General features: G+C 41.7%; 1 protein-coding gene across 1 annotated transcript in view; it reads right to left on the bottom strand.

The window, feature by feature from the left end:
• Positions 1-25,155, bottom strand: part of myo15ab (myosin XVAb) — a 55,797-nt gene extending 30,642 nt beyond the window's left edge. The window contains exons 1-31 of the mRNA XM_025003691.2: positions 24,655-25,155; positions 21,920-22,055; positions 19,291-21,807; positions 16,336-18,600; positions 16,104-16,223; positions 15,667-15,984; positions 15,221-15,418; positions 14,803-15,044; positions 13,939-14,332; positions 13,558-13,640; positions 12,530-12,593; positions 12,297-12,406; positions 11,639-11,713; positions 10,960-11,050; positions 10,844-10,849; positions 10,658-10,761; positions 9,626-9,689; positions 9,143-9,256; positions 8,034-8,195; positions 7,795-7,908; positions 7,616-7,674; positions 7,171-7,294; positions 6,956-7,051; positions 6,038-6,169; positions 5,237-5,362; positions 4,162-4,239; positions 3,771-3,922; positions 3,115-3,160; positions 2,882-3,006; positions 430-547; positions 145-320 (exon numbers count right to left, since the gene is read on the bottom strand). Coding sequence (XP_024859459.2) covers positions 145-320; positions 430-547; positions 2,882-3,006; positions 3,115-3,160; positions 3,771-3,922; positions 4,162-4,239; positions 5,237-5,362; positions 6,038-6,169; positions 6,956-7,051; positions 7,171-7,294; positions 7,616-7,674; positions 7,795-7,908; positions 8,034-8,195; positions 9,143-9,256; positions 9,626-9,689; positions 10,658-10,761; positions 10,844-10,849; positions 10,960-11,050; positions 11,639-11,713; positions 12,297-12,406; positions 12,530-12,593; positions 13,558-13,640; positions 13,939-14,332; positions 14,803-15,044; positions 15,221-15,418; positions 15,667-15,984; positions 16,104-16,223; positions 16,336-18,600; positions 19,291-21,750 — 8,216 coding nt within the window. The 5' untranslated portion in view covers positions 21,751-21,807; positions 21,920-22,055; positions 24,655-25,155. The remainder of the gene's footprint in view (positions 1-144; positions 321-429; positions 548-2,881; positions 3,007-3,114; positions 3,161-3,770; positions 3,923-4,161; positions 4,240-5,236; positions 5,363-6,037; positions 6,170-6,955; positions 7,052-7,170; positions 7,295-7,615; positions 7,675-7,794; positions 7,909-8,033; positions 8,196-9,142; positions 9,257-9,625; positions 9,690-10,657; positions 10,762-10,843; positions 10,850-10,959; positions 11,051-11,638; positions 11,714-12,296; positions 12,407-12,529; positions 12,594-13,557; positions 13,641-13,938; positions 14,333-14,802; positions 15,045-15,220; positions 15,419-15,666; positions 15,985-16,103; positions 16,224-16,335; positions 18,601-19,290; positions 21,808-21,919; positions 22,056-24,654) is intronic.
• Between the last annotated feature and the right edge of the window lie 676 nt (positions 25,156-25,831).

Below are 25,831 nucleotides of genomic sequence, written 5' to 3'. Positions count from 1 at the left end.
TTCAACAACAACAACAACAAAAAGTGCCAACTTCTAACTGATGATACCGGAGGCTTTCAAATTGCTTTTTTTATTTCTTTGGACACCTTGTTTTAACGAAGCCTTATTATGTGAAGTATTTTATAGATTGGATCAACAAATCACCTGGCCAGGAATCCTTTGCAGCGAGCCTGAAACACGGTTATACGACCCTTGAATTTGACAAAGTTCTTCCTGACAAAACACATGCGGGTGTATCTCTGCAGCGTCATCGCAGCTATATCCAACACACGGTCGCGCTTCCCTTCCAGCAGCTGATACAGCTCCTCCTTCAGGAAAATCTACCACACACATACACATAATCAGTGGCATCGTTTCATCTTTTTCAGACATTGTTTTTTTTTTTTTTTTTTGCACGGCGTTTTTGTGTGTGTTCCTGTCAAATCTCACCTTGTTGACTCCCACCTGATATGAGCCTTCCTTCACTGGGCAGAGTTTGTGGAGCATGACAACACAATTTTCTCCATCTGCAGGTGGAGGATCTTGCAGGCAGAGCAGGGCTTTATATCTGTGGTCAGATGTAACACAAATAGAAAGAAAGGCAATCTGAATTCTACATTAAATGGCAAAAAAAAAACCAAACGAATCCAAAGCTGCTGCCTTTGTCTCCTCGATCAGCTGTCAGTCTGTGAGCTCCACTTTTGCAGCTAATTGTCGTTGTCTGCATTTAGGTAGTTGCCCGCTTGGAGTTTTCTTGGTTTTACTAGCTTCAGAGTGAATGCCCTTGACTGTGATTGCTGCAGCAAGTCAGATTACTTTGTCAGCGTGTGGTGAGAGGTGCTGAGAGATCAATTGGTTTTATCTGCATTCCTGCTGAAGGAGCTGACAAATACCAGATGGCTCTTTCAACACGAAGAGATCGATTTGCGGGAAATGTATTATCTCCTAAGAAAGACAGTGATTACAGCAATTTTGACAAAGTGGCGAGGGCAACAGAAACATCCCTCATGAGGGGAAGCTGAGATGGAGGCTGAGATAATGTGTACTGTAATTATCTTAGAACTTGTAGCTGCTCAGACATCTCTATATTGGTGACCTTTTCAGCACAGAATTAATTATACTGTCTTGATGATTACGTACGAGCGTTTGAATTGACTAGCACAAAGTTATCTGTCAGATTTGTTGCTCCAAGTTGCATTTTTAGGCCAGCAGACGAGTATGTTTAGACAGGTAATCTAAACCGACCCTGTTTCCTCATTAGCAGCTCTGAAACAAGTCTACGTCTCCAGATCAGATTATCTTCCTCATTACCTGTAAATCTCAACTGAAATGTATCTTTTCTTACAGCATTTTTTTTATATTCCTTCCTTGTAATAACTTTTGTCTTTGTGAGTACTTTTTTTTTTAACTGTTGGGCATTGGGACTATACTCAACATTTATTGGTTTTGAATGTACTATTGGGGGAGTTAACTTGGGACCTGGGACTTATTGAGGCTCTCCGGTTTCAAGGTTACAGTGTGTGTTCTGCTTGTGTGTGCGCAGACTATAAAATCAGACCTCATTTGACATACTATAAATAAAACAAGGTGACACATCCCCCTGGTCTGCACACCGATCAGTCATCCCATCAGTTCCCTCTCTGGTGTATCTGTATCAACAGTGTTATTGCCACAAAAGATGGGAATAATATTCTGAAAATGTAATGTGCTTGGAATAAATATGTTAAACTTAGATTTACTTGTATCGTGTAAAGAACAGGAGTGGCAACCTCCTGTTTAAATTTGTATAGCTTTCAATAATTTTCACCACTTCCTCAATAACCTCAAAACTCACTAAAAATTACAAATAAACGAACATGCAGCTCTAAATCCTAACAACGAATGGAAATTTTTGCAACATTTCTTAGCTACAGGAAAATGAGAGAGAGACCAGAGATCCCACACATTATCCTTACTTCTCCAAACGTTTCTGATGTTGTTTGTTCTCTAATATGGTTTTATTATCTGCTTCAAATGCTAAATAACTTGAGTTGATTCCAAAAAGTTAATCAAATGTAGCTGTAGATCCAATGATTACTCCCTGAAGGTTTTATTAAAATCTATCCAGTGGTTCATGAGATATTTTGCTAATAGACAGACTCTCAAACACTCACATACAAGCAAAAAACATTATCATCCACCTTTGCCCCATTTGTTTATGACCTTAAACCAGTGTTTTATCTACATTTATCTCAGTTAGCCATGAGCATCAGCTAGCTTTATATGTTATTTAGAGCACTGAGTCACTAACGTGCTGAATATAGCAGGTATAAAAGAAAAAAAACTACATTTAAGTGACAAAACAAGTCCAAACCTTGTGTCAGACAGAGAACAGCAATTTGCATTTTGGTATAGTACCAAATTTCTCTGCAATACCTCTTTGTGCAGCACCACTTGTCACTTGTCCATCTTTCTGTCACAAATGACAGAATTATAAATGACTGTAGTTGCCGAGCTGACGGCGAAAGCCTCCAACACAAAAGAAGGAGTTGTGTTGAGGTGAGAATGTGTTCTCATATTTTTTTAGAACCTGCTGGGAAAATATGGTCTTCTTCTTTTTATTTACAGCTTCCATGAGGCTTGAAAATAACTACCGTCAGAGCTGTGGTCAAGTCTGAGCGTTGGTTTTGCACAGTTATTAATAACGGCAGGTTTACATGCCTTTAATCTTTAAAAAAAAAAAAAAAAAAAAAAAGTGTTTAAATGCATGCACTATTTAAGATATGCAAGATAGGCATCCCATTATGACAAATGTATGTGCTCCAGAGAGCCCTGGCCCAATTTAGGCACCGGTGCTCTATAAATAAAACTAACTTGAGTTGACTTTAAACACACTCAGTGTCAGGAGAAGTCAGGAACCAACCTTGATAAGAAGCTGTGAAAGTGCATTCTGATTGGGTAGCCCTTCCTCCTGATGTGAATGGTCTCCATAATACCAGAGTAGTGCAGCTGAGTGTTGACCAGCTCCATGTCAAACACTGCTGGCTCCTGCACACACACACACACACACACATGCACGAGTTATTACATGTCAATCATTGTAAATAATATCAAACCACTGCAAACCTGCACACATCACCCGACTTGCAGATATACCTTAAGATGGTTTGGCTTGATGCATCGCACAAAATAAGGATTACACCTGTCACAGACAGATAAGAATTGATGCAATGATAAATTAATGAATGTAGGTCTTCTCTGAAAGGCTTCAGGAAGTCAGCCTGAACAGAGCTACAGTCAATCAACTGTTTCAGGAGAGAGCAGCGGAGTATTTAATAGTTCATTACCAGGATCTAAAAATGATCAGTGGAAGAGTGAATCATCTCCTAAGATCTCAGTATTTTACCTGTTAGAGGTATTGAAGACATGATTGAGGATTATCAGATTGTCTGAAATAATCCATTTAATCTAACGGCACAGCAAGGCAAAACAAATTGTTCAGAACTATTCCATTTAGGAACAAAGCCTGGGCAGATAATATGTTATCGATTAGGACTATGAAAGAAATGCTTCTTCATTCCCTCATTTTTTGTTCCCCACACTGTGAACAACCCTGGTATCTTGCAGTTTCTCATCACAATTAATATTAAATATTCAGTTTGACTCATTACTTTGCTTCATCAATGACAAGAGCTGCCTCAGATTAAATTGGCATTTAGGTGACAAAGCATACTGAGCCGATATTAGGGCTTCCCCCCCCCCAGCTTATGGATTTCTAGCTTCAAAAAGTCAAATGAATGCTTTGCAGAAACCTTTCCATCTTGTCCAGCAGCTCCTGCAGACTGCTCTGAAACTTTGCGCTGACCGTGCTGGCCTGATGACGCCGAGCCACGCTGCTGCGCTGAAAATTAGAACGCTGCTGTGACAAAGACTCGGAGTACTTCAAGAAAAGGCTCGAGACCATCTGCGCACAGGAAATAATGACAGAGATGCACAAAGTAAACACAGAGGACAAAAAGTTAACTCCAAAACAACAGAGTTAGCCCAAAGCATCCTTACAGTAAACATGTGGATGATGTGGACAGGAGAAACCCAAATTACACATTGTTTAAGTATTTTTGCATTTTAAAAACTACTTTATATAAACCCCTAAAAACAACAGGAAGTAAGGTGTAAGATGAAGACAATATGTGCATTTCTCACTTTGTTCTTGCTCTGAATGAAGAGGTCTAAAACGTCCTGACGAACCATGTCAAAGTTCTTATCCAAGAATTTGTAGACCTGCAACACAAGGTGTTGGAAAATAAGAGAACTCCATACAAACAAAACACATAACATCAGAGTTAAACAATGTACAAACATGAGTACTACAGTTTTAGTCTTGAGCATTTATCAAATGAAAGAACTTGAACTCACACAAGGATTAAAGGCGTAGTACTCCTTGAGGAATGCATATCACTCGTTTTAGACTAAAATCAACTCATGTTGAGAGATGACAGCGTTAGAGCCGTTTTAGTCAAACTCTGAAAATAACATTACAACATTACGCGTGATCTCATGCGATATCACAAGATGTCACGCTCGGAGCGTGTGTGGTGACTCTCACACATCAAAGTTTTCTCAACATCTGTAAAACTGACTGAGTTATAAACATTTTTGTTTTGGCTAATTTTGCTTCAAAAATTATTCAACAGCAGATATACATCTAATGATAGCTTTCATTAAAATCTGTCCTGTGGTTCATTAAATATTTTGCTAACAGAATTAATGCTAAAATGTTAAATAACAATGTTTTGTGGATGACTCTCAGCTACTTCCACACCAAATTTTAGCTCAATATCTGAGAAATTGTCTGAGTTATAGCCATTTTTGTGTTCGCTAAGATCGATTAGCTGTGGCAACCATCTTGAACTGGATTGTCTTCCAAAGTTAATCAGTTGTAGACGAACATCCAATGATGGTTTCCTGAACGTTTCATTAAAATCCACTCAGTAGCTCATGAGCTGTTTTGCTAACAGACAGAGATGAATCCAAATACTGTAGTTAATGACAAATTTTTAAACAAAGATTTTATGCAATCTGTTAGCACACAGAATATGTGTTGAGGATTACTCTCAGCGACTACCAAATCAAACTCAATATCTGTAAAACTAGCTATTATAGCCATTTATGTGTTTGTTTAGGTCAGTTAGCTGTGGCGGCTAACTTGAGTTAGCTTAATGCTAAAGGAGGAGAAAAGAGGAGAAAAGCAACAAGCAGAGACATGATGGAAGAGTACCTGGTAGGTAACCTTCCCTGCGTAGTGTTTCAGGGTGAACTCCGGCAGCGGCATCTTTGGCCTGGCATACAGCGGGTTGTTTCCATGGTGATAGTGGCACTTCTGTAAGAAGGTGTGGTCTGTTGCCTAGCGATAATTAGAGACGGTTAATAGATGGCGCCCCATGGAAACCAAATCTCAACAGCGCAAAATCCTGTTGTCTGTTAGCGTATGCACGCTGCCTCAGTCGGTCCCTCGTGTAACGTGGTTCTCATTTCACACTGAGCTCTGGAGACTTCATAATACATTTATCTCAATATGAGTTCAGTCATCTCCCTTCTATTAGGAGGCCTGGGAATGATGATAGCAGCAGGTAGAGACAATTAAGTCAGCGTGTATCATAGTTTTTTTATTGATCTGAGCATACAGTCCCTTGGATCATGAAAATTCAATAGTGAGACGTTCTTTTTATAACTCAGTTTCTTCCATAAAAAACTGAAACAAAAGAGAAAAAAAACAAGGCATGAACTCCAACAAACAGCTATTCATGGAAGCTGCTCACTCTGCACAGCAAAGCTAAATATGTAAAGTCACAAAAGCTTTGTTTTCTCAAATCTAACTTCATTTAAAGCACATAAGCTCTCCACAAGCTCATTAGGGGGGGTGGATTATTGAGGAATTATAGAGAGCTTTTAAACAGGGTGATGATTTATTTAGTTTTTCCTTCATGCTTCATGTTTCAATCTCCTTAGACTCAGTTTGGTTGTGTCTACATTATCTGTGTTTAAACCCAGGAGTTTTGTGAAACAGCTGAAGGCGTACCTGGGGGAAACTGCACTGATCATCCAGGATCCGCAGTATCCCATGAGGCTTTGCTGCAATGAGGTCCAGACACGCCTGGTTGTTGTTGAAGAGTTGCGGCTGCCACTCGATTTGCTCCCGCATGTACTCCTCCTACAGGACACAATTTAGCACATAACTGCAAAGTTCACGGGGTTAATAAAACTATTAACAACGATCTGGTGTTTCCAGTCATGCTTTGATTTCTGAAAGACCTAATAATCCTAATTATTACAAGGTCTGCATGAGAATGAAGTTATCTTTTTAGCTTCACGTTAACATGTTTTAAAACTCCTCAAGTTACTTTTCTACAGCAGAACGATTGGTGTCTGAAATTCAGGACTCACAGCAGAAATTCAGCAGCCATGTTTTCTGCTAACATGAACTGTGAAAACAGTCGAGTGAAAAAGGAAGTGCTGTCTCTCACAGTGCAAAGCTTTCATGTATCAACATGGAAAAGTTACCCGTTCTTTACTAAAATGCATAAACGGTGCTTAGGTACAACTCATGAATCAAAAGCTTGTAGAAACACCGATTTGAAGCCAAAAATTTGAAGTAATGATCTTCTTTATGCTCGAAGAAGTCTCTTATATGGTTGTGAAGGAATCTTGGTGAGCTCGTATTTACAGTGTTGCTTCAGTTTCTGGAGATCTGCAGTGATTAATGATTAATTTTAGGATCTCAGTCAGATTGAGGTCTGGGCTTTGACTGAGCCACTGCAACACCTCCTCTTGTTTTGAACCCTTTGGTTATAGATTTACTATTAGGATTAGTCTCCTATTAAATGACCCAATTTCCACCAAACGTCTGCTTTTAGAGAAGTGTGTGTTTTCCAACAACTGACTCATAGTGTATGTAAAGTTATTTATGAGTATGACAGTCTAAATTCATGGCCCTGACCTGCTCCTCCTGGAAGATCACCCTGTTAAAGTAGAACTGCAAAGTTTCGTTCGCATAGTTGATGCACAGCTGCTCGAAACTGTTCACTTGTAGCTCCTGAAGGGTAAAAAAAAAGAGAGAGAGAGAGAAGACAGTGGGATATGTTAGTTAACAACAGTCAGCTCAGACACACTGCTGCAGCAACATAATCAGAAGAGATTTCTTTTTAGCGTGACCTCAAATCCATATATGTCCAACACTGAGATGGAGAGGGCTTCGCTGCGAGGGTAGACGCGTCCGTTGATGCGCTCTGTCAGCCAACTAAACAGCAGCGAATACAGGATCTTGGCAACAGCATCTCTATGAGAAACACACAATAAGGTTTCTATGGAAACAGAAAAGCCGGTTCCTATGGAAACAGAAGACATCTGAAAAATCTCCCTCCAAGCCCTGACGTCCCTTGTCCTCACATGCCTCTGCCAAAGATTGGAAAAGAATATCAAAGACTCCTCGCTCTCCCTCTGTAGTTTCCTGCTATGGTTTTTTCAGAGGGGTTAAAAAGAGACCGGGAACATAAAAAGGCCTCAAACAAGACAGTCAGACAGGCATCTGTTGCAAGTTATTCCAAAAGGAAATAGATGCTAAGAGACACTTTACTGAGCCTTTTCTTCAGTCACTCACCTGGCATCCAAAGCGCTCTCCACAGTCAGCGGAGTGTAGATCTTCTCCATCACTGCATCCTGTGGGAGGGGGCGTCAGACACATCAGATACCTAACAACACACATTTATTCCCATAACATCCCATAATAATAATCTTAAATGGTTATATTAATGAAAGCAACAGGGGGGGTCAACTCACTGTCATTTTGTAAGTGACAGACTTTTGCAGGCTTTCAGGTGAGACCTGCAGCAGCTCAGCTACAACCCTGAGTTCGTGAGCACTCACCACCGATGCGACCTCCTGGCCCTCAGCCTGCGGGGCACACACACACACACACACTCGTTACTGTGCGCCTTTCAACATCATCATTCAGGTGTGAAACGGGACAGATTTATGTAGCGGCTTTATTTGAGCGAGACGGTGACAGACGGGGAGACCTGATGCGGCTGGAAGTAGACGTTCCCCATGTGAAGGACAGAAGACAGGAGTCTGTAGATACCGGTTTGCTCCTCTGGGGTAAAACACAGGATGTCCATGGCACTCAGCAAACGCCTGAAGTCCTCCCCATCATCCTTCCCCTCAATGGAGCAGTTCCCTCCCTTAATGCACACACACACACACACACATGCGCTGTAATCAAAAACAACATATGTGACGGTGGTGGGTGAAGAAGAAAGCTAGGCCTTTAACTTCCCATCATGGAAAAGTGCCGCACAAACACACAAACACAATACGTTCATGACTTCAAACAGTAACCTGAGGGTGTGAACTCGTTATAAAACCCAATGGGTCTCATGGGGTACAAGAAACAAGGCTGCAGCAACTGTTCTGAAGTACAGGCACTGGCTGCAAAGTCCGTCAACTTCTGACGGGAACGTTTTTAATCATTTTATTGACTTATTTGAAAAAATCTAAATCAGTCATCAGAGAACACATGAAGCCATTACTCTTTGTCTTGAGAAGTACACAAACATGAACCAGATTCAGTGACAACCCCACCGGAGTTGCAGTTTTTTCTTTGGCATATTTGTTCAACCAGACCGCAGCGAGTAAACAGGCACAACACAAGTGTCGAAAGAACACAAATCTATTTATTATGAGCTATTAGAACCGGCAATGCATCAGGATACAAACCAGTCTCCACGGACCTTTTGTTAGCTATTATTCAAACTGAATGATCTACCTTCATTGTACAGATCTGTGAGGTCAACTAAGCTGTGTGACTTTACAGCTAATTTAGAAGCGAGTCCTCTTCTAGCTGTAGACTTTTGGGAAAGTGTAATGTGACACTAGGAGAGGCAGGAGACATTGTGTGGAAATAAAAAATGTGTCACTTCAAGTTCACGGGCTCATGATTTCTTGATAAGAAAAAGGAAGCTTAGATGCTATTAGAAGATTTTTTGATTATAACATTATCTGTGGAAAACAGAACCATTTGTAAAAAAAACAAAAAAAAAACATTATCACTGAAACCAGAGTATTTACTCTTGCCTGGAGGAGACCTTAAAATCTAAATCTTCCTGAGTGACGTGTTGTGTGACTGCACCTGATTTAGATAGTAGTAGGTCTCAGCCTCCTGCAGATACAGTGGGCGCTTCTCATTAGGCGGCAGACCTGCCAACATCTCATAGAAAATATGGTAGTTTCTCTCTGATTTGGCCTGTGGATGAAAACACACACACAGACACAAACGCGTGAGCGAGTCACTCACACGGACACTTACTGACATGCAGGTAAACATGAAAAACAACTCTTGAGGAATTTGGAGCAGCCGTTGTGAATTTGCTGAAACAGATTCAAAGCCGCTGACAAATAAGATAAATTAACCAATTCTGACAGACATGAAGGAAGGAGACACTTGATGGAAAGCAACTGAATTGGCCGAGCAGGCAGAATTAGATCAGGACATTTCAAATTGCTTGGTGTTTCTGCAGTGTCTTCTTTCTCACTGTGAGTCAGACGTAAGAAGACTCCAGCCGACCTGCTGGGTGTGTGTGTGTGTTCATGTGTGTGTTCTTGTGGTTTTCACCTGAAAGACAATGCGGGACTTCTCCAACAGGTATTGAGACGTTATGGCACCACTGATTACACCCCTGGTAAACAACACACAAACAAACACACACACAATGAGTTAAGTAACAGGTCATGCATGTGTAATGTGTTCAGATCTGCTAGGTCAGTGTTCTAACAGAAGATTGTTCGCTGGTCTAACTGTGTTACTGGGACACATTAGCATATTTTCCGATAACCAGGAATCTGACTCTGCTGTTTTCCAAGCTACAGTCACCCTGATAGCATGACACTGATCCCCAACACATAATCTGAGCGCTAACAGATTGCTTAAAATCTTTGTTTCAATTTTTTACAAATAACTCCAAATTTCAGTGACACCTTCAGGAAATAATCACCGAAGGTACTTCTAAAACAGAATAACTTTTGGACTCAACCAAAGCTAATCAACCTCAGCCAACCCAAAAATGCAGATAACTCAGTCAATTTTACAGATATTGAGCTAAAACGGTAGCTCACAGTAGCTGAGAGTCATCCATAAAACACAGTACAATCACTACATGTTTTGCAGGATCTCTGTTTAAAATTTCAGAATTAATTCTGTTAGCAAAATATCTTGTGAACCACAGGATGGATTTGCATTCCTTTGAGGCCTTTACCTAGAACTAATTACAATACAGTTCAACATTAAGTAATGTTTCTAGAGAAACTTCATTTATTAGCAACATTTTGTCTATCTTCATCTCTTTAAACCTACTGACAAACCTTGATATATTTTTACTGTATATATCTTGAAGCTTTTTTTTTTTTTTTCCTTTATTCTACTATCTTCGTTTTTTATCCTGTTTTATTCCTTGTTTTATTTTATTTTACCCACTGTAAAGCACTTTGGTTAACCTATTGGTTATTGTAAAGGGCTATACAAATAAATTATTATTCTTTATTATTATTATTAAAGCTATATGAAAACAGATATGAATGTATTTTATTTTTCATTGCTGCTTTTGGTTTCTTTACTCCAAAACCATGAGTAGAAGTTGTTACTACTCACTCCTCCATGTAGATCTGCGTATATTTGCCAAAGCGTGAAGAGTTGTCATTGCGCACTGTTTTGGCATTTCCGAAAGACTCCAGCAGGGGCGTGGCTTCGAGGATCTAACCAATCAACACACACAGATATGTTACCACGGCTACAACCAGCAGCAACGCTGGTTCTCATGACAGCACAACACTTTACCTGTATCTGAAAGACGATGGTAGATACGTGGCAGAGGTGGGAAGAAGAAGAAAAAAACTGTCACAATATAAAATTAAATTTATATGTAGTTCTGTGTGCAGTCACTGAGTACCTACCTGCTGTGTGACATTGCGTTTGTGATGTATGGCTGTCAGGTAACGCAGGATCAGTTTAGTGGCTTCAGTCTTCCCAGACCCACTTTCTCCACTGGAATTACAAAAAAAGAGAAACATACATTTTACAGCTCTTAATTTTTTCCTAATATATGACGTAAAAGTTTATAAAACGGCGTTTCCGTGAACTGCTAAATCTTGAGATTGGAGTTACTTCAAGATGGCAATCTAAGTTGTTCCTGGCCTTGCTTGGACTCATAGTTAACTCGTCAATTCAATCAGAATTAAACTCTATTTTTCCAAACTGAGGTCATTCGATGAGCTATCGACACCATGTAAGATATTAGTTGTTCACAGAATAATCCCTCTTCAAAAGATCTGGACTGTCACTTCAACATTTCCCATCAATATTATGAGAGATGACAATATTACAACATGTTCTTTTGACATATTGTTGAAATTCCTTTCATCATACTTAAGTCACTGCTAATATTTAATGATATGTCCATTCTGTGAAGAGGACTTTCTAAAACATGGGTAGTATTAGAAAAAAAGTCTGCAATTATTCAAACCCCATCTTCCAGTTTTAAAATGTTGACTCTTTTTCCTGTCCAAGTACCATCTATTGAAATGAACAGCATTATTACAGATTAGAAGTATCAACTGTAAGAGTATGTCATACCTGATGACAATACACTGGTCCTTTTTGGCATCCATCATGGTTGTATATGAGAGATTAGCAATGGCAAAGAGATGACTGTAACACAATAAATCATTCTGATTAAAACATGCTCACAGGCCACTCGCGTGTGCATACTCTGTATGTCTGTTTCCTAAGAACACTGGGGGTAAATGAATGACCAAACTCTTCCCTGGCAACAGCCCAACTCCGGTGTAACAGTAGCCTTTCACTAACACAGAGCGCTGGCATTTACACCTCTGCTTCCCATGATACTGCATCTAAGAGCACAACTCACAATGTTGTAGACGTGCGTACAACAAGAGTACAATTGCACAAAATATGCGTACTCTCGAAAATTAAATATAGATGTTAAACAATAAGACTGTTCTTGTTTCACCTTGGACTAAAATGCACTCTGTTTTGTTTCTACTTATTCTGCGTCTGACCTTCCTTCAAGGGAATGCACACAACTAGATCATTAAAATTACATATGTTGACATAAAACCAGCAGTGTGAGAAAATGCTTTTAGAAATGGCTTAAAATATTTTAAAATATCCACTTTGCTGACGAACAGATTGTTCAGGGTAAGAGCTTCAGACGTTAACAGGTTTGGCGAACGCATGCACACACACGGACACACGCACTGCGGGGTCTTACGGAGGATTGTCGCGTAAACCGTGGCCTTCATACTGAAGCACCATGTCTGTGCCGTAAATGTTGAGCAACTTGTAGGGGTTCACAGACACAAGGATGCTGCCGATGTACGTCTGAGAGGAAGGAAGCAAAGAGTGAGGAGGAACAGGGAACGTAAATGAATTCACAGAGCTGTCAGCGTCTGTGACATTTGATTATATTAGATACTTAATTTGCATATTAGACACTCAGCATACATATACAAGTTCGTGATCAAAGCGTTTCTTCAGGTTCATCAGAACTGTGGTCTCATTCAGCTCACTGAAATTAAACAGAGGAAATTAAATAAATCCACTGAGCACATATTGGCACACTCACTTTGAAATCCAGTGTTCATTAAATTTTTAAAGACAATCAGGGTCTTTTTGAATTCTTAAAAACTGCTGCTGAAATGGTGCAAATACAGAATATGATTAAGGGTTTTACATTAACTGTGAAGGGATTGCAGTTCTGAACAGATGTACACAGGTGCCACATTTTGATAAAGTACTACAAAAACTGTTGTGAACACAGTAAAGTAATAATTAGAGGTAAAGCAGCTGATCAGTCGGCTGATTAAATAAACCGATTGCTGCCATTTTCTAAACAACTGGCATTGACTAGGCCGGAACATACCAAGATGATTAACAAGCAGGCACGTTTGTGACCAGCATAGAGTTGTTACATGTATGAATACATCTTTGTGTCAATCAAACAGCATTTCCTGCAACAAAGGTGCCTGTCATTACGGGGGTACTTTTTTTAAGGAACAGCAACAATTAACCCCAAAGATTCAAGATTCAAGAGTCGAAGTCTTTATTGTCATTGTTTAAGGAAAAACAATGAAACAGCAGAGCAGTAGGTTGACTAAAATATTATATTAACTTTTGAAAGAACAATGTCATATTTACCAAGGAAAATGGTACGGCTTGCATTAAAAGAAACACCTGGGGGTGCCTAAAATGTTTTGAGCCCTCTGCTGTTCTTCCTATTGGCTATCATTTTTTTTAAATAATTTAGTAGACTGTAATGTGTATGAATAAAAAAACTGTTATGGGAAAAAATTAGTGACCATATAAACACAACAAATTGGCTTTATATACTAGATATTAACTGTCCTGATTTGTAAAGATCAGCATCTGTCTTTGAAAATCCCTTGGCCTCTCTTAAGGCTGGATAAAACTAAAAGTCTGTGCCTTGAAAAGAACAAAGTTGAGTTACAAAATGATTAAAAGTTGGTGCTTACGGGAGTTGTGTCATGTCTTCCATTCCGTCCGCCCAGCGTTGAACCCTGTGGCCTGTCGTGGGCATGCTTATAATCGAGAAGATCTGGAAACACGTACAATTAGCTCTACATCAGGCCAACAGATTCATGGAAAAAACGTCAACACTAGCTGCAGAACTGATTTAAATTGCAATATGTGTAAATTAGGATAACCTTGTTTGTGAACCATACATGAAAATTTCTTTCTTTTTTAAGTATTGAAGGAATAATTTATATTTCACACTCTTTGTCATTCTTAGATAATATTTGCCAACTGTCACAGTTTCGCAAAGATTTATAAAATCTTACCAAAAAGAGGCTAATTCAGTCATTATCCACATGAATTCATAAACTTGACAGTACCTTGTCATACCAGCTTTGACCTGGTACTCTATCTCTGCCAGGAGTCCAGTCCAGGACATGAAGCTGTCCATCAATAACTTGAGGAGTTGGTGAATATCCTTCTAACATCCCATCTTCTCTATACATAGACCACTTTGACAAATTCTGAAGTGTCCCATGTGGCAAAATCCTCTCAGCAGACCAAACATCCTCCCCACCTTCACCTCCACCTTGGGCATTCCTGGCCCAGTGGCCAGATCGTGGCCCATACGGAGGTATTACGGCATAGCGATTGTCCTCCCCCTGGAGTCCTGTTGGCACGGTGTAGGAGGCATAACGAAGATGCTGATTGTGGATGGCATCAGACAACTTTGGGTTGTGAAACCGGCGTGTAAGAAGAGAGCCATCTGGCAGCCTGTGGAACAAAGAAAAGTTCTCTTCTGTAAAGAAATCGTAACAAAGGATTCTACTACACTGGTAAAATATGACAGTGAAAACCTATTTGCATTTGTAAATGGTGTTTTGTCACTTTTGAAGAGTTCAGGAACCAAACTTTCATTTAAATAATACACATTTCATGAGACAGCCGTGTAAAAAATGACATAAAGTTTGTAATTGGACCATTATTTACTAATAAAATTGTTTTCTTGTGTATTAAATTAAAAATAACTTGTCAAAAATTATGCAGATTGTAGGGTTTTTGGAGACTATTACATTGTTTCTTGTTTTGTTTTCTACATCTACAGATCTTTAATTTCAGTCTATATATATATAAAAAGTCATTGCCTAGTTTAATACTTGATTTTCAAGGAATGAACCATCTTAGAAAGCCTATCTGGTCATCTCACAAGTCTCTAATGTTCATTATTAAGTGTGGTTTTCTACCTGTAAGCCATACCACGTAGTTCGTCTTTCTGCAGTGCAGAGAGAACGTTGGGACTGGTGGGTCTGGGTGCACCTGACAGTACTGAGTTTTCCGAGAGATGATAGAGACCTGCAGAACGAAGTCCCTGGTTTTGCCTAAGAGCTGCTGCCAGGTTTGGACTTATTGGCTTCTGGCCAGGGATAACCAAAGTACCGTCAGGGAGCTGGTATGATGCAGTACGAAGGTTCTGATTCAATAGAGCCTGCAGGTGGCAGAACAAAAATAACTTGTTTATTCAAAACTATAAATGCAATTAATCACTAAACTATACAAATAAATACTATATATTTAAGCACACTGTTGTATTTGACTGGAGAGTTTAGTAAAAATCCCAAGATGTATTGTGACAAAGTTAAAAACAATTAAACAGACACGTACTTTGGACAGGTCAGGACCAACTGGTTTCCGTGGGTCAATAATGATGGTTCCATCTGGCAGAGTGTAGGACACACCCTTTAGATATGGATTTTGCAAGGCAGCTACCAGGTTTGGGCTCTTTGGTTTCCTTGGGTCCACAATAAGAGTTCCATCAGGAAGGGTATATGAAGCCGCTTTCAAGGCCGGGTTGCTGAGAGCCTACAAGAACAGCTGGTTTTAGTTACAGTGAGTCTAAGACAATACACAAGTGCAACTTAGTCTAAAGAATAATAAAGCAACAGATTAGATTAGCAACTGTAGCAAAACTACATAATTCTGTAAAGACATTTAAAATTTTTATAGTTGTGCTTGAGCAAACCAGTCCTACCTAAACTAAGAGGCAGAATGAAAAAATTTTTTAAAAAAAACATTAGAAAAACACAATAAAATCTGGATCCATAGTTAACCTTAGCCAGGTTCGGTGACACAGGCGTATTGGGGTTCCGAACCCCATCTGGCAGCGTGAAGGAGGCGTTCATCAGTGAGGAGTTTTGGAGGGCACTGGACAGGTTTGGAGAGGCAGATTTCCTTGGATCAATTATGATAGTGCCATCTGGTAGAGTGTAAGAGGCACTCTTTAAGTAAGGATTCTGAAGTGCTGCTCTAAGGTTCGGGGTCTTTTCAGCCTTGGGGTCAATCACAACGGTACCATCGGGAAGGGAGTAAGAGGCTTGACGCAGAGCGGGGTTGTTTAGGGCCCTGGCAAGGTTTGGGGAAATAGGATGCTAAACAAAAAACATATTAATTAGTTTTAACTATGAGATAAATACAAATGTTACTGAACAAAGAACTGCACAAGGTGAGACATTAAATTTAAAGTAATTGACTATAAGTCATGTGTTACCTGCTGTCTGGGATCCACAATGGTGCCATCAGGAAGTGTGTATGAAGCAGACTTGAGATACTGGTTTTGAAGAGCTCCAGAGAGATTAGGTGACATCGGCTTCTGAAGTGCACGAGGGTCCTGTTTGGGTAGGGGTGAAGAGTCATGTAGGGGAGAAAAACTGTAATTCTGAAATTGTCCTTTATGTAAACAAACACACTAGACTGAATTAACATACTCCTTTTATACATACCCTAATAACAGATCCATCAGGCATGATATATGAGGCACTGCGGATTTGTTGATTTTGCAATGCACGGCCAAGCATTGGGGAGGAACGTGGATCTGCATAAGGTGACATCAAAGTTCCATCTGGCAGCCGGTACGATGCCTGCATCAATTGCGGATTTTGAAGGGCACTTCCCAACATTGGTGAAGAGGTTGGCTGATGCCCCTGTAAGGACCGCCTGAGTTGCACAGGTGTCTGATAAGATGCTTGGCGGAGGTTAGGGTTCTGCTGGAGAGCACTGTGGAGGTGAGGCGCAGTTGGTGAATAGACATTACGACGTTGCATCATAGGGGATTTAAAATTAGAAACATTCCGCAAATCAGTTCGTGTTTGCAAAGCATCCTGGAGCAGTGGTGCTGGGCCAGGCTCTGAGATGTAATCATATGGAGTAATGACAGTTGGCCCATATGGTGAATGCAACTGAGGAGTTTGATAAGAAGTCATACGTCTTACTGCCTGACCATGTCTCATGGCTCCAGAAAGCATGGGCGATGAGGGTACAGATTGGGCATAGGGAGACTGCGGTCTCTGAAGTGGAGACATATAGGATGCTTCTCTCACCATCTGATTTTGCAGAGCTCCTGAAAGCATTGGAGATGAGGGTACAGATTGGGCATAAGGAGACTGTGGCCTCTGAAGTGGAGATGCATACGATGCTTCTCTCACCATCTGATTTTGCAGAGCTCCAGAAAGCATTGGAGATGAGGGTACAGATTGGGCATAAGGAGACTGTGGCCTCTGAAGTGGAGACACATAGGATGCTTCTCTTACTGCCTGATTTTGCAGAGCTCCAGAAAGTACTAATGGAGAGGAGGGCATAGGGTGCTGGTAAGGTGACATCGGTCTCTGCATTGACAGAGAATAGGCTTGGTTTTGCAGAGAACCAGGGGGTAAAGAAATATCAGGTTCTACAAATTCTGCAGCCATCTCACCCATGCCTACCATTTGGGGTACCTCTGGTCCAAGGCGGGATGAGAAAGAATCCAGTGGGACGGTGTGGGAATGTAAAGAACGAGATAACAAGGGACTGGAGGGAGCAACAAATTGATGTGATTGCTCAATGTAAGGATCAGCATGTGAACCTGGGGCATACGAGTGACGATGCAGTCGAGGAGAGAGGCGTGGGGAGGCACTGTGTGGCATGTGCTTAAGCTGTGGGGAGGCAGGAGGCATGCTTCTTATGGATTGCTGGGCCATAAGGGGACGCCCTCTAGCTATGGGACGAAAAGGAAGTCGTCCAGACTCTCTTCTTTGAAGGGGGGCACGGTGAACCATACGAGGAGAGTGGAAAGGGGAAGAGTGGAGAGAAGAGTCTATAGTAAGAACAGAAGATCTATTACTTCTTAAAGAGGATGCACGAAATGGGCGCACATTCTGGGTAGGTGGGGGCACTGGACGTCCCCTGAGACCCATGGGGGAGGGTCTGACAGTACCTAAAGGAACGTTTCCTCCCATCCTTGGCCTGGCCAGTGGTGTGGGGTCTCTTATTAGCCGGGTTGAGCGTCGAGAAAGGGTAGGAGAAGACGGAGCAGGCCGAGGCCCTGCAGGGGATAAACTTCGACGAGAAGGAGAAGGGGAGGGGGACGGTCTTCTGTTGAGCATTGGAGAAAGAGGTGGTGATTGATGACCAGGAGAGAGGGGAGGAGAAGGAGACTGTCGCATCTTTTGCTCTCCAAACAGACTCCGAGCAGGAACTGATGATGGCTGGGGACTTCGCATTCTCGTGGAAATGCGAGGTGATGAAGGTGGAGAACGCTGCCTCATTGATGCTCTGGGTGAGCCTGGAGGACTACGACGAACCACCGAGGCACGAGGAGAGTGGGGGGGTGAGGGTCTTCGAGCCAGGGGAGAGAGTGACCTCTGAGGCTGCATTCTATGATGAACAAGTGGGGACGCCATAGGGGAGACAGGTGGTAAACTCTGCCTAGACATAACAGAGGGTGGTCTTTGGCCATTAATAAACCCACTCCTCATGGATGGTTGTGGGGATGGACTACGCCTCTGTGCCAACATAGGAGGCGGTTGTGGCGAAGCCATTACGGAGGAATGGCGTTGCATTTGTGGAGAGGGCATGATGACAGAACGGCGAGATAAAGTCGGAGAGGGTTGAATGCGACGGGCAGGAAGGGGAGACATAGTTGCTTGCTTAATGATCATGGCGGTTGGTGTTGGGATTGATGGGAGGTTGGGATTTTGTTGCTGTGACATCATCATTGGATCTGTCGCAATCTGCAGCATAAAAAAGGGGTACAACAAACTTTTTAAAAATTAAGAAACAAGAAAGTGATTATTTAATATTGTCTGAATGTGCTGGACTAGAGAAAACAATTTCAACTTGGATGCAGTATTCTGAGATGAGACCTCTATGTGTCTTCCCAGAGGGAATCAGATACATATAAACAATTACATCATACACACAAGATTGTTGTAAATCAAAGCAGTCAATCACTGAAATGTTCTATTTGAGAAAGGTTCATGGTAAAGGTAAAGCTTCTGACCAACTGTCCACTTTCCTGTTATGTCCTGTTTTGTCCTAATCCTCATCAGTCAAAGTAATGTCAGGGCTTTTCCTCTGACATCTTAAAAGGTACGTACTGCTCTTAGTAGTAACATCTGGCATGCAGTTGAAAAAAATTAAATGCAATTTGTGCATGTTCATCCTTCTTATGTGGTCCACCCTGGCGAAGCTCAGCACGCACTACATCCTTTGTGAAAGCTCATCAAGCTAATGTAGAATTTTAACCTTTAAACTGTTACAATATCTTTGGTTTATTATATATACTGATAATTTATTTACTTTACCACAGTTACCTCATTATTTATATATTTCTTGGCTGAGTCATAATGGTACTGTGTTGTCAGATGTATCATACAATTCCCTCTTCTGGAAAAACAATGATACACTTGAATTGGAATTACCTGTGGAGAAATTGTTTGCGGAGTCATCTGTGGTTGCTGAAACAACAATTGTTCTGACATCATCTGCTGCTGTGGGGACATTATTTGCTGAGGCATAAACTGCTGTTGTGGGGCCATCATTTGCTGAGGCATAAACTGCTGCTCTGGGAACGTCATTTGCTGAGGCATAAACTGCTGCTCTGGGGACATCATTTGTTGTGGCATAAACTGCTGCTGTGATGACATCTGTGCTGACATCATCTGAGGGGGCAAACTATTTTCTTGTTGAAACATCATTTGTTGCGGCGATGACATCATTTGCTGGTGTGGTGACATTATCTGATGTTGTGGAGACATTAGTTGTTGTTGAGGTGACATCACTGGACTTGGTTGAGAAGACATCAGCATTTGCTGCTGGAGCGACATCATGTCTCCAGGCGGAAATGGTGTCAGAGGAATCTGGTCTTCATACTGAATATCTGACATGTCTTCAAACTCCGGATCAGGTGGTAAAGTAGGTGGAGGAGGCATAGGAACATCTAGACGCTCTTTCCCAAAAAGGCGCACTTGAGGTCTAGGAACTCTGAATGTAATGTCCCCTTGCTGAACTCCACCAGTATCATCCCCATTTAGATTCACCAGACCTGCATATTGGCCCCCATTTAGCCCCTCTATCTGATCTGCTCCTTGCCCTCCAAACCCGAAGACCTGTTGGCTCCCAGGTGGGAATCCAATTGTTTGCTGAGAGCTTAAGTCTTGATAGGGCATGCCACCATCGCTATAGCCAATCTGAATGTCTGGTGGGAGCCCCCCTTGCATTCCCATGGTTGCTGAATAAGGAGTCTCAAAATAACCTGATTGTCCAATGTCAGAGTAAGCCATCTGACCATCTCCATAGTAAAGTCCCTGAGCATTTTCATCATAATAAACCTGACTGTGAGGGTCGAGGAATCCATCGGTCTCCCCTCCATACATATGACCTTCACCCATTAGTGCATAGTAGTCTAGAGCCTCATCACCATACATTGCTTGTTGTTGCTGGTACCCCAAATAATTAGCTTCATGGTTATCATAGTACCCTTGGGCAGAGGCGTACGGGTTATTGGGATCATAAAACTCATCTTCATAATATTCTAGATTTGGATCATATAATCCTTCTTCCTCATAGTACCCCAGATCTTGATAGTCTGCACCTCCTGTCCCATTCTCATAGTAACCAAATTGACCCTGGCTTCCATATGCTCCCTCAACTCCATAACCACCATAGCCATCTTCATACTCTCCATAACCGTTGTGGTTATATCCATAAACATCCTCGTCAAACTCATAGCCATTGTTATGATAACCATGGAGAAACCTTCTAGAGCTGGACTGTCGCATGTTGGATCTACGACCCCCCAAGCCATGATGTTCTCGCATTTTGGTGGACAGAAAACGTTTGGTCAGCCAATTAGTTGCCGCTGCTACCTTACCCAATAACATGCTACTGTTCTTAAAGTCATCAGCAGGTCCTGAGCTGTCTTTTCTTTTAAATAAACCTTTGAAGAAGCCCCCTTTTTTCTTTGAGGCTCCTCCTCCCAAACGAAGTAACATGTACGTTGGTTTATTCCCGTCATTCGCTGCTGCCTTTTCTTTGGCCTCCTTTTCCTTTTTTTTCTTTTGGCTGGACTTAAACCTCATCATGAAACGAGAGGCATTTTTCATCACAGATTTGCGGCGTTTCTTCTTAGCAATCCGGCTCTTTCTTTTCCCCAAGCCAAGAAACAAACGTGATGTACTTTTCAGCTTCTTTACACTTTTTCTTCGCCTTTTAAAGCCAGAAAACTTCATGAACATTCTGGACATGTTCTTCAGACCTTTTTTGGGGATTTCCCTTTTTGGAGTTTGTGGAGTTTCCTCCTTCCTTTTGCCCTTTTTCTTTTTTGCATCATCCGATTTGCCACCTTTATGGTGTCGATCATCTTTAGATTTCTTTTTAGATTTACCATGACCATCTTCGTCATCATCCTCATCTTCTTCATCTTCATCTTCCTCATCCTCCTCAGAATCTTCCCCACGTTTAGACTTTCCGCCTTTCTTTCCTTTACCCCCCTTGCCTCCTCGCCTCCTCCCCCTGTCATCCTCCGAGTCTTCCTCTTCATCCTCATCTTCACTAAACTCTTCCTCCTCTTCTTCATCACTCAGGGGCTCCTCCTCTTCCTCCTCAGATTCCACTTTCTTACCTTTCCCTTTGTCTTTTCCCTTTTTCCCATCATCTTTCCCCTTAGGTGGCTCCTCCTTTCCCTTCTTCCCTCCTTTCTTGTCATCCTTTCCACCTTTCTTGTCATCCTTCCCACCTTTTTTGTCATCCTTTCCACCTTTCTTGTCATCTTTTCCTCCCTTTTTGTCATCCTTCCCTTTCTTCTCCTCTTCTTTCTTTTTTTCTGGTTCTGGTTTACCACCCTTCTTTGCGTCCTTTTTAGTGTCTTTCTTGCCAGGCATTTTGACAAGTGGCTAGAAGCTCACCATGTTCTTCGTACAGGATGCAACACAGCTGACCTTTAAACACAGAGAATAACTTGCATCATGTTTGTAAGTCAACCATGCAAATAATTTATCAACTGTTTTAACCAACAATAAAAAAATGTAAAAAATATAAATGGCAACAAACCTTTAAAAAAAGTTTTTGTTTTAGATATGCCTGTATGACTTTGCCCTGGCACTATAGGAAGGTTCAGTATTAGAATGAGAAGTCCATCTGGTCCAAGCAGCTCTGCACTGCTCAAATTTGGTCCCCATGAAGGCTCCTGTCAGATATACAAAGCTTAATGTCAATAATATTTTACAACACACACATTTTTAAACAAACTCTGAAATCCTTTGCACTAGCATTGACATAAGTAACTCACTCAGGAAGCATAATAAGAACTGCTTAAACCAAGATCATTAAGTACATTTTAGTGCTAATGTTTTTACTTATTCCTGTCTTACACATTTCACATACAGCTTCTATCCAATCCTTATTTAAACCCCACTTTCTAGCTTTAAAATCTGTTCCGAGTTCCTACTGTTAGGTCTTCAACCTCTGTCTCTGGATGAGTGTATGTTACTTCAAACTCTCAAATGTCTTTCCAGCAATCTCTAAAGAGTGCCAAGAAGTGCATATGCAATCCGTCTCATGAGTTTAAAAAGCTCTACCCTAGTCCTACTGCAAGCTTTAATTTCAAGAAGTTGAATGAGTCAGAGCTGGCAACACTAAAAACCTCAATCTGCTAATATATAAGTAGCTTTGTATGTTCAAACATAACCTAGCTGCAAATATTAGGAGAGAGATTATTACTGTGTTGGCTTTACTAATTTCCCTTCTGTATGATCACTGTGGTATTTGGTTTCAGCAAAAATCCGATTCAACACAGTCACACAAAAGATATGCAGTAGTTACTCCAGCTCAAGCTCTACCCCGTCTGTGGTTCAGTCTTTCTCCTGCAGGTTTGTAGTCAAAGTCAATTTCTTGTGACGGTGAAGCCAAATTCATTTCCGAGGACAGCTTTCCATCACAGTCACCTCCACTTCAGTGACAAACAGTACTGAAGAAAAAGTGATGTGTTCGCAGCTGGGTTCTGCAATCTTCAAAACCGCTGTGTCCTGAGTCTTTTCTTTAAGGGTCAAGGTAAAAAGAAAAAGTTTCAAAAAAAAGAGAAAAATAACAGAACTCTAAGCCGTGTTAATGTCACAATGAGCTTCTTCCTCTGACCTACTATGTCCTCTGCTGCTCACTACAACACCTTCCCTCACTCAACACGGCATCTTGTTCACACTGCCCGTCTCAGAGTGTGTGATACCTAGTGTGTGTGTGTGTGTGCGTGTGAGTAAATGTGTGACAGCATGAAGAACAAAAGGGCAGATGAGCTGCGCTTGCATGTGTGTAACTATGTGCGCGTGGACAGTTCCTTGTGTCACGCCGCAGAAGGAGTCTTCCTCTGGTTCCACAGGTGAAACGTGAGATCTCGGCTGATGGGGCGGGGCATAAATAATACAAAAGGCCCGGAGAGAGACACGGCGAGAACGACAGACAGACATAAAGATAAGCCTGACTGGCAGTACGATGCCAACAAATATCCTATAACTAACAACCTGAAATTTATTTTGTGTGCATGAGAGAAGTTTGCGTGTAAACACCTGGCTGCCATCTGTTCTGAAATCTGCTCTTTTTTTTTCCAGAGTGACAAATGCTGGCAGGTGCGCGAATGTTAATGAGCTTGTATACATCCTTCCTTATAAGAAATACATTTAAACAGCCTTGCAATGAGCGTTGTAGACATCAATAACCTATTTTCACACATGTAGCACCGGGGAAAGGAGCAGAGGCAGTAGTAACACCCACTTGCTAAAGATGTGATGTATTCCTTTGGGGTATCAGTGACAGAGGAATGACTCTCACAAACACACATATTCACAGAGCAACAGCCAGAGAAGGATCGGTAACAGGGCTGTGATTATTAGTGCCATCAACCAAATTATCCCTCTTCCAGAGGAAAGGGGGTCAGATTGCCGGAACTGTCCTGCTACAGCAGCGTTCAGGTGTTGGGTTGCCAGATCCAGATCTTTTGATATGTAAGTCTATCTGATCATTACTAACCAGCAAAGAGCACGTGTAATGAATGTAAATGCATGTGTGCACATGGGTTCACAAAAATGCCCTAAAAAAAGACAAGAGAATGTAGAAACTGAGATTTTTTTTTTCTCCCCACACCCCTCGCCCCTTTCCAACAGTTTGTGTCTTACTGCACATGGGCCTTTGAAGAAGTATGAAAAGACCCTATCAAATGTGAAAAGCTCTGAGCTGCAGCCAGTCTCTCCTTTCCCAAAGCAATCACTGTTGGCAGGTGGTCCTCCATCTTTTGATAGAATTTGTAAAGAGGAAACAACACAGAGAAACTGGGATGCATGCCTGGGAGAATAAAGCAGAATTACGACAGAGGTGCACTTGATGAGGCTCATCAAAAGCATTCAGATCCTTGGGGTGTGTGGGGGGGGAAGGAAGCAAGAGATCATCTTTGTCAGTTAACACACAAAAACCGACATGCACGCAAACACACACACATACACACAGCAATCTGCTGCTATCTAGTGGAGCAGCTCAACACCTGCAGCAGTGTTGATAGGTTGGAACTTTATCAGGTAAGAAAGTAGGCCCGCTGCAGCAAGAAGCTTCTGAGCACTTTATATTGACTAGTTTTCCCTCATTTTAATACATAATGGCGAGTAAGGTGAGCATTTATTTTGCAGGAGAGCGCAATCCAATATCACTAAGTGCAGACCAAGTTTAGGGTGTATGTGTATGTGTGTGTGTGTGTGTGTGAATTAAAAAAGGGGAGGGTACCTTCATCCTCCCCCAAAACTTACCTCTGGAAATCCTAACGTTACTGTTGCTCCATGGACAAGTTTCCCCATCCTCTTTTTAGATTAAAAGGAGGGGGATGATGAAAATTTAAAATAAAATAAAAAGAGAACAAATAAAGAAATCAAAACCCCGTTTACATTTTCCTTATTCCCATTCGCCCCCCTTGAGGAGCAGCTCCTCGGCTTTTCTGCTCCTGTGGCTGTAGCTGACAGCAGCAGGGCTCGGTCTGCGGGGAGAAGTGTGCCACCGGGAACCGAGGATGAATATTTAACGACCGCTATTCTTCGGCGGGCGGCCGGCCGGGGGCTTGAGTTCCACTCAGTCCGGGGAGAGCTGCCGAGCTCCGCGGGTGGGCTTCACCGCCGCTCGTACGCGCTTATAAAACATACTTCAAAACTGAGCAAATACACTTAAATACATTTAAATATATATATTTGAACTATCAGCGTGAACACTCGTTAAGAGCTAGTTTGAAAATGTAGCACCAGTTAGCAGAAGTTAGTGTTCCCTGCAGCAGCTAGCAGCTAGCTTCCTGTTAGCACTTTTTTTTTTTTTTGCCATGTAAGCTAACACTTCCTCTCATCCGGGCTGAACACGGTGGGGAAAGAAGTGTGTCATGAGATGGCTCAGGGGATAAATATTAGAATAACAGATGAAGGTGAGAGTTACAACTTAAAAAAAAAAAAAAGTACCATTACGCGCCTCCACATGAGCAGTCCTTCTGTTGCCCGCCAGATGGACCCGCTTGACAACAAACAAAGTGCGGAGGCAGAGCGGCTCCAAGTGCCGCCGCCGCATCTCCACCGGATTCGTTCAGTAACCCAGACGACCTTGCTGTCTCCCGGCATCACCAGCTGGCCGACCGTATCAAAACAATTTTGGGCTTTGATATCATACCTGCTGTGGCCAGCCGCGACGCGAGAACCTGGCCGGTTCTGGGGAAAGCAACAAGCCTTCGGGCTCCGGTTGTTCTATTTTTAGAAGCGTTACCGCAACAGTGACTATAGACCCGGATCATCTGAACACAGGAACAGCCTCCAGCGGCTGTACACCTGCCTGTCAGACACTTTAACACCTGTCTGGATCAGAGCCCTCGGCTGTCCAGGCTGTCACCTGGACTGCTAAATTATTGGGTACTAATCAATAACAATTATTAAAATGTCTAAATATAGAGCCCCC

The sequence above is a fragment of the Kryptolebias marmoratus genome, linkage group LG3 (assembly GCF_001649575.2).
Source record: "Kryptolebias marmoratus isolate JLee-2015 linkage group LG3, ASM164957v2, whole genome shotgun sequence".
Taxonomy (NCBI): Eukaryota; Metazoa; Chordata; class Actinopteri; order Cyprinodontiformes; family Rivulidae; genus Kryptolebias; species Kryptolebias marmoratus.
This window is presented reverse-complemented; position numbering and strand designations above follow the sequence as displayed.